Source organism: Cucumis sativus, chromosome 6 (assembly GCF_000004075.3).
Source record: "Cucumis sativus cultivar 9930 chromosome 6, Cucumber_9930_V3, whole genome shotgun sequence".
NCBI lineage: Eukaryota > Viridiplantae > Streptophyta > Magnoliopsida > Cucurbitales > Cucurbitaceae > Cucumis > Cucumis sativus.
This window is the reverse complement of record NC_026660.2, coordinates 3,695,970-3,704,273: the sequence shown is the minus strand read 5'-3', so window position 1 is coordinate 3,704,273 and position 8,304 is coordinate 3,695,970. Positions and strand designations below refer to the sequence as shown.

Here is an 8,304-nt window from a genome sequence, read left to right as displayed (position 1 = left end):
ATTATTTCAAACCTCTTTTTTGTTACGACAATATTTACACCATTCAACTTGAGTCTAAAGAAGATTAGAGGACAATTTACCAATAGGCTAGACGGTGTTTTTAATATCATTTAAGTTTTTATGTATATATCATGCAAAGAACATAGAGTTGATGAGAGTTGAAGCCTTTTGTAAACCTATGCTAGATAATATTATGGACCATGGTTAGGCTTATATATATATACATATTAAAAGAAAGAAAAACAATATTTATGGGAAGAGTAAATATGAAGAGCCCTAAGAAAATAAGCAATTGGAATAAAAACAATACTGAAAAATGGAAATTTATATTTTATATAGAAATAAGAAATAAATAAATAATTGTTATTGCCATCAGAATAAAGTTGCAAAAGTGAATCTTTTGAGAGGGAGAAAGCAAAGAGGAGAGACAAACAACCGCTCTTCTCTTCTTCCTCTTCTTCTTCCTCTTCTTCTTACCTTATTCTTCCTTCTTTTCTGGTCCCTCAATCATTACACCCACCAAATTCTCCATTTCTTTCTAATAATTCCCTTACAAATTCATCATCTCTCTATTCTTTTTCCCACCTTATTCACTTCACTTCTTTACTGATTACAGCAACCATGGTGTCTGCCAACAGAGAGATGGTTGTGTACTGTTTCGATACCCTTCTCGCTCACTATAACGGCGAGGAAGCCCCTCCCCCTGCGTTCGATGGCGGTCAACAGTAATCTTTTATTTCTTTCTCTTTTTTCATGTACGATCATGTACTGGGATTTCTTTGTTTGCATGTTTAGGTTTTGGGGTTTGATCGCGTCCCTGGTTTTACTTACTGATTTTGACGTTGTTAGTGGGTTGGTTTCGATTTTGTGATCGTTCTTGGTTTTTTATTTCAGGGTTTTATTTTAATACTGGGTACTTCAAATTTTAGCGGATTGTTCATTTTGTTGTGTTTTGTTTTTGTGATTGATGAAGTGTGTGCGTGTGTGTATTTTTTCCCCTTGGTTTAAATAGTTCAATACATATGTTTCATGAGAGCACAGAGGGTGGGAACATTTTAAGTGTTTTATAAATAGTGATAGTTCCATTGTTAATTCAATTTGTTTTGTTTTATTTTTTAATTGGTGAATGGTTTCTGTTTTGGCTTCGTTTGCGTGCTATATATCCTTTAATTTTCTCTACACAGTATGAATATATTTGATAGATAATGATTGAAAATTTGGGTTGTGGTTGGTGGTAAGAAATGGTCAGGGGAATAATAATTGTTTTCTGTGTGGCTACAAGGAAATCCAATTTAGCTACTTCTTGCTACGGACACTGAAAAGAGCAACTTTTAGTAAGCATCACTGAGGAAAGCTTAATAAATTGAATGAGCATCTAATTTGATGTCTTTTTTAAAACTAGATCTGCCCAGGAACAAGAAGCTTGTTCTTGAGCTTTAAAATTTTTTTAAAAAATTATTTTTCCATATATTCTCAAAGTCTGAATGGAAGAAATAAGAATATTGGGTTGTTCCTCATGGTAATAACTGATAAGTCTTTGTATGTTAATTCTAGTACCATTTTTATAATGCTGAGGCTCTACTTCAGTGCTGTTGACGTTTTTGTTTCTAGTTTTCCCAGAAAAGATTAGGTACCTTCTATGCTGATGTTAGTAGATTATATTTTCTGTGTTTATTGTTTCTCGTTCAAGAGTTGAGGCAATGACACCAAGTCCCATATTTACAAACAGGCTGTTTTGACACAGCATATGAGCTATAATGGTTGGTTAATCTGTATGATGAAGTGTACTTCTGCTAAACTAAACATTGGCTGTCTTCAGGCTGTCTTCTCTCTGTTTTTTGCTTATGATTATGTGTTTTTCTGTATTCTTAGCAATACTTGTTGATTTGACCGTTACTGAGTAATGATTTTTTTTTTACAGTTATTGTTATGTGATTATATCTCACTTTATTAATTACACAAAAAGGAAAAAAAGTTGTCACTGGTTTTCACACAAAGCCTAACCAATTGGTAGTTCTATTTGTCCCTCGCTCTTGCAAGAATACCCATTTCATTTAAAATAGTTTCCTCGCTCTTGCAAGAAGGGTACTGAAGTAGCGAGGACATGTGTTTATAATCTACCTGAAAAGAGTCACCAGTGGTAAAACGTGAATGAATGATAAGTGTTTCTTATGATGAGTGTTTTATAAGATTTATCTTTAACTTTCTTATGATGTCCATAGGGTTATTTCTTAAAGGTTGCTGAAGATATTCTATATAAAACATTCATATTTCTACATGCATGTTTTTCGGCCATTGCTTTGATACTTTCTGAAAGACTGAAACTATTTGTGTCTTGTGATATTTTTTTATCTAAATAGATAGTGGGCGTGCATGTTTATTGAGACATATCGAGCTATCAGTTTGTAGGTTCTTTACATTTTTTGCATGTTATCTTGTGGTTAGCATACTTTTTTTTTTCTTTTTCTTTTTTCAAGTTCAACCATTGTGGGGTGGGGATCAAACCATTGACTTTGAGATGGTAATTAGCATCAGTTATCCACTGAGCTATGATTAGATTGGCTGGTTAGACATACTTTTGTAGATGCCTTTTGTGATGCTAACCACTCAAAAGCCTTGTGCTTCACATCTAGTATCTCCTTTCTGTAGATTGCTTTTTATTTCATGTGAATATCTATATTTTTTTTTCTATCAGCCCCTTGTTCGTTACTTGGAAAAAAGTGGTCAACGGTGGTGAACCTCGTCTGCGAGGGTGCATAGGAACTCTAGAAGCTCGCTGCTTGATAAATGGCTTCAAGGATTATGCTTTAAATAGGTATTGTTGCATAATGCATACTCTACATCCACAGCTTTATCTAAAAATGTTCCAAATCAGGTGTTTGACCTGGATATTATAGACAGAGTATTGTGAGTACTGATCTCTAAATGCATAGATTGAAATTCTCGTTTGAAAGTTATGATCCAAAAGTCTGCCAACGGTGTCCTACTTTGCTTGTATAGTGAATCTAGTGCGTGTGCGTGCATTTAATACAAATGCTATCATGAGTCCTTAGTAAACAAAATTTTCAATCACAAAATTATGGATGAATAGTTTGATATTTTTTTTGAACCCCGTGTCATTTTAATCTAGTGTGTGAGTGTGTGCATTAATGCAAATGCTGTCATGAGTCCTTCATCACGTTGTTGTGCTTTCAAGGATATCATGGAGTTCCTGAATTATTACACATGCTGTTGGATATTTTTGTCAGTTGTCAAAGCAAAGGTTTCACTTAAAGTATGATGTGATGGAGCAGACTTTTTTACATTGCCCTTTCCTTGGCTTTCTTAAATCAAATTATATGGGAGAAAGTCAATGGGTGAATGAGAAGTCCATGCACGTGACATAAGTGATCCATACTGTTGGAAGTTTACTTCATTTATAAACTGATTGGATAACTTATTTTTTCTTTTGACGAAGGAAGTAACCTTGGTTCTCTTGCTCTATCTTAACTCTTGCCCTCTCTTTTTCATTGTCATGACTAAATGCAAATTTATTTTTCTATCCGTTCAACCAGCCCTACTTCATTGGCCATCGAAGGAGTTAGTTTGTGAATACTTTTTTCTGAATATGTTGCAGTGCATTGAGGGACCGGAGGTTCCCCCCAATACAGCCTAAAGAATTACCATATTTGGAATGCACAGTTTCCATTCTAGTTGATTATGAAATAGCTACAAATTATCTTGATTGGGAGGTACGTCTCTGTTTCTTTATTTTGATCCAAGGTTTTTGTTTGTGGGAAAAAAAAAACTAAATTGTGTGTTATTAATGATTTAAATGTCTGGCAGGCTTGAGCTACATTGTTAGAGTAGGATTTGTAAACTATCTGCTTTAAAGGAATTCAGACGTTAGGCCTCCTTTTATGATCGCCTACCCAATAAGGGTCAAAAAGGGGATTAACTCTTCTGAGAGTTGGTTAGAAATACCTGGGCACTAGCAAGAGCACTGTAAGGGTATGTTGGGTTAAAAGGTAGCATATCTACATATTAGAAAGGTGTTAAACCTCTGATTATACATCAATATAAGGGGAATGGTAAGAAGGTCATAGTGGAGGGGACCAGTTATGTGCATAGCTATGTTTAAAAGGTTGGGGAGCTTCACTTGGGTGTAGGGTGTTCGTTATGCTGTTTGTTAGGTGGAGGGCGGTATTTAGGGGGAGAGCAACAGTTTTTCATTTTCAGGTTCTGAGCATTAGCTAGTTCTTGAGAGAGAGGAGAGATTACCAGCCCTCTCAAATTGGCTGATAGAGTTTGTTTTGCCTTAGAGATTGTTCTTTCTCACTATATCTATAGGAAGTAAGAGCAGTACCTTACTGAAGGCTGGGTATTTTTCCTGGCTTTTGCTTTTGTAGAAAGTTGTGGAAGAGGAGAGGAAGGTTATATCATCAGCCCTCTCCTATAGGCTGACTAGTTAAGTGTTGCCTTATCTGTTTCTTCCTCTGAATATCTATATAATATTATAATCTGAGGAATACCTTTGATAGATGACTGGTACCTAAAGCTTAAACGCATATAACTCAGTTTTTTTTTTTTTTGAAACGGAGACAAGCCTCTTTATTAATGTTAATAAGAGAGACTAAAGCTCGAAGTACAAGAGAATTATACTAAGAGCAAAAAGGATAGAGAAAGGCTTAAAGAATAATCACAACAAAAGTACAAACGAGTTAACCAAAACCTTCAAAACCCATCGAACAAAAATGTTGCTCTTAGACAATAACTAGTTTGATCTAACCCTTTTTCATTGTATTGGCAGTTGTTTTGCTGACTAGAACCGTGTGCTTATCAGGAAATAATTTTTTTGAGCTAGTTAGCTACTAAATACATCCATGATGTTTGTATGACAGGAACTTTCTAGCTATATACTATCACAGGCTCATAGGTGTAACTTGCAAGTGGATTACTCAACTAGGCCTGCTAAGAAGTTAATGATAATAGGATTCCAGATGCGTGTTTAGTTCATAGTTAAGTACCATCTGATTAACAATACTCTTGCATATATGTATATAAGAACTCACTCGGCTTGATTGTTAGAAATTCAAAAAGTGCACTGCTGTTATGGCTTGCAAGGATTGGTTGAGCACGTTTCATGATTCTGCCTAGTTTTCCTAATGTGTCGAGCTGGTCATGTCCTGCTTGCCTGTCATGCTTTTGGCCAGTCTCGCAGAATAGTCAGTCTGGTAAGCAGCTTTACTGTAATCAGGGGCTTCATGTCTTATTGCAGGTAGGTAAGCATGGTATTATTATTGAATTTAACGACCCCGATTATAATGCTAGACGAAGTGCTACGTATCTGCCCGAGGTAGCTGCCCATGAAGGTATGCTTGCTGTGCTTTTTGTGGATGGATATTAGTCCTCCCTTCCTTTTATTTTGAAATCCTGCTATTTGCTTTGAATACAAAGTAGTTGTTGGTTATTAAATTTAGACTCCATACCAAATATGTAAATCATATAAGTTAAATGGTAGAAAAGAGAACAAAAAGTTTGTGGAAAACCCTAGAACAAGGAGAAAAAATCACGATAGAGAGTTTCTTTTATTATTTTCACACTATGAAAGTGACAAGAGAAGATAATTTATAAGCAGCAAGCCCTACAACAAAAAAGGAGATAAACTTAGAGGAAAGTGAAATACTAAAATACCCTCAGGGCTGTAAACTATTAACAAAGTCCCTTATTTCCAACAATATATAATGTTTTACTTGATTCCTACGTCAACTCTTCTTTTAACTTTTATTCATTGATTTTTTTCCATTCATTCTATAATAATTAATTAAGTTGAGTTGAGAGAACTCATGTTTTTTAGTTCATGAACTTCTAAAATCATTCACTTTTGATTTTGAACATTAAAATATCTGTAATCTTTTAACGTCTAACATTTTAAGCTTTAATCTATTTTGGTGGATGAATTATTAAATTTTTTGTTTTAGTCCGTAAATTTTATACAAAATATCTATGGTGGTTCTCACAGTTATTTGATGACTATAGTTAGTTATTAGATAGATAAATTGGCTTCTCAATGGCATCAGCCTGCCACATATAGGTTGACTGAAATAGGTATTAAGTAGGCAAATTTGATGTTGCAAAATGGTAATGACATTTTTAAATTTCGAAAAGCTCCTGATTGATAATCATTTGATTTATGTGAAGTTAGCTTATGAAAGCCCTCGCTTCCACCAGTAGGTTCCTTTGTTTTATTATTTATTTTTCAAGATAACTTTTTCCAAAATAATCAACGCGAGGTTTTGAAGACAAGCAAAGCAGTTTTGCAAAAACCTGTTTCTAAATTCTATTCTTTCTAAACAATGAAAACCGTGGTAAAAGGAATTTAAATAACCAAAAATAAACTTGTTATCAAGCCAAGACTAAAATAGATATTTTGAGAGTTATGGATTAAAATGACTCAAAATGATTAGCTTTTTGAAGTTTATGAACTAGAATATAGGTTTGGGAAGAAAACCAAATGGAACAAGGATTCAAATGTGATTTAAACCAAAAATGATGTACGGCCCCTCCACTACTTCTTTAGTCTAGATCTGCTTCTCTATGTGGTATTTTATCATTCATATAATTTATCTGTTTCTGTATATGAAATTAGCATATTTCTTCTTAACATTCATTTGAGTTACACGACCGATTCCTACAATTACTTTCTTGACTAAAGGATGTCAAATAATAGTTTTTACTGTACATGCTTGCGTTGTCTCTTATTGCAAGTATCCTATACTGATACATCTTCCTGTTTTCACTCGAAATTTTTTTATTGCCATGTATCGTCTGTGAGATTGACAAGTCATCGAGCAGTTTGAGATACCTTGTGGACTTGTATTAGACTTAGACAGGATGACCTGATTTGTGCACTTCAAAAGAACAAAATATCATTTAGAAACAAAGCTTTTTGGCTAAAATGTTGCCAAATCTGTTTAGCTGCTAAGGTTTTGGGTTTGGCTGCATCTTCATTTTTAGGTTGGACAAAAATTGAGGCGATTGACTCGTTGATGCGAAAGGCAGGATATAATGGTGTAATCACGGAGTCGCTGCGTAAGTGTATTCGATTGACCCGGTACCAGAGCACCCTATTCACCATGCACTATGGCGAGTATGTCTCCTACGTTAAAACCATTAGGGGCTCAACTCCTTGCGTGGTCGGGGCTAAAGCCTAACAACCATTTGATTCTTCCAAACGGCTTTTGCTAAAATCTGGAAAGCCTAAGTTTGGGTACTAAACAAAATTATATATAGGATGCTTGAATGATATATGTCTTGTGTTCCATTCTTCCCAGATATTTCTTTTGAATCACTGTCTTTTCAATGCCATTCAACAAGAAGAAGAAAAAACTGAAGAACCCCAATAGTTATTTGGAAAACTTGATCATTCAAGCTTTGCAGCTCCTCTACATTTGGCTGCTCTGTCATACTTTCCTTGACATTTCTAAGTTCTAATTATCAATATTGCTATAAGCTGTTTAACTATCTGCTATTAGAAAGCTCCTCATACTTTGATGTTAATCCTTAACATTAAAATATGAAGTGCTTTCTTCTCTCTTAATTTTATTTGGGTAGTATTACATTATTCAATCGTGATTAGTTGAGTTGAGGCGAGTAGAAGTTTACTTTAACATTCTTAGATATTAGAAAGATTAAAAAACAAACTATACGTTTCCTTAGAGGAATCATGTAGGTATGATCAATGAATGTTGTGTTGAAACATGATTTGGTACTTTGTTCTGATTTTTAAAAATGGATTAGTTTTTTTCTTTTTTTTGTCAAATTTCATTTTCATCATTATTTTTTCTGTAAAATTGAAAATATCTGTTAGCTCATAAGCTTCCTATTAATTAAAATGTATAGTTTTTTCAGCCAACTAAGATGTTTGAACAAAATATTTTCCGTTTTAAGGAAATCACATTTGTTAAAATAATATGAAAATTGGTTTGGAACTTTAGAATGATCAAGTATTAAATGGTAAAATGGGAACTTTCCCAAATTAATTTTTAAAGTCTAGGAGCATAAAAGATACTCACTCTAATTTTTATAAGTATTTTAGCTACTTTGATTTTTGTATTATATTTATGTATCAAATAAATACATACAAAATGTGTTAAGGAAAAATAAAATGTTATTTATTAAAAATATAACAAATTATCACTGTGTCTGTCAATAGATTAAGATATATTTCTATTTGTATTGTTATAGATATTAAGATATATTTCTATTTGTATTGTTAGAGATATATTCATATAAATTGTTGTCTATCGCTACGATATTTTATTA

At 33.6% G+C, this 8,304-nt stretch overlaps 1 protein-coding gene across 1 annotated transcript; it reads left to right on the top strand.

Moving 5' to 3' along the window:
* Positions 1–347: 347 nt before the first annotated feature.
* LOC101209365 (uncharacterized protein At2g38710) lies at positions 348–7,503 on the top strand. The gene is made up of 5 exons (XM_004140858.3): positions 348–725; positions 2,696–2,815; positions 3,617–3,731; positions 5,258–5,351; positions 6,997–7,503. The coding sequence occupies exons 1-5, from the start codon at positions 622–624 to the stop codon at positions 7,191–7,193; spliced, it is 630 nt and encodes a 209-aa protein (XP_004140906.1). The 5' UTR covers positions 348–621; the 3' UTR covers positions 7,194–7,503.
* The last annotated feature ends 801 nt before the right edge of the window (positions 7,504–8,304 follow it).

Bases quoted from the DNA above. Each gene is read 5' to 3' on its own strand.
- LOC101209365 (XM_004140858.3), top strand. From the start codon at position 622: ATGGTGTCTGCCAACAGAGAGATGGTTGTGTACTGTTTCGATACCCTT. The intron at 726-2,695 runs GTAATCTTTTAT...TTTTTCTATCAG, and splicing joins GCGTTCGATGGCGGTCAACA to CCCCTTGTTCGTTACTTGGA. The intron at 2,816-3,616 runs GTATTGTTGCAT...AATATGTTGCAG, and splicing joins AAGGATTATGCTTTAAATAG to TGCATTGAGGGACCGGAGGT.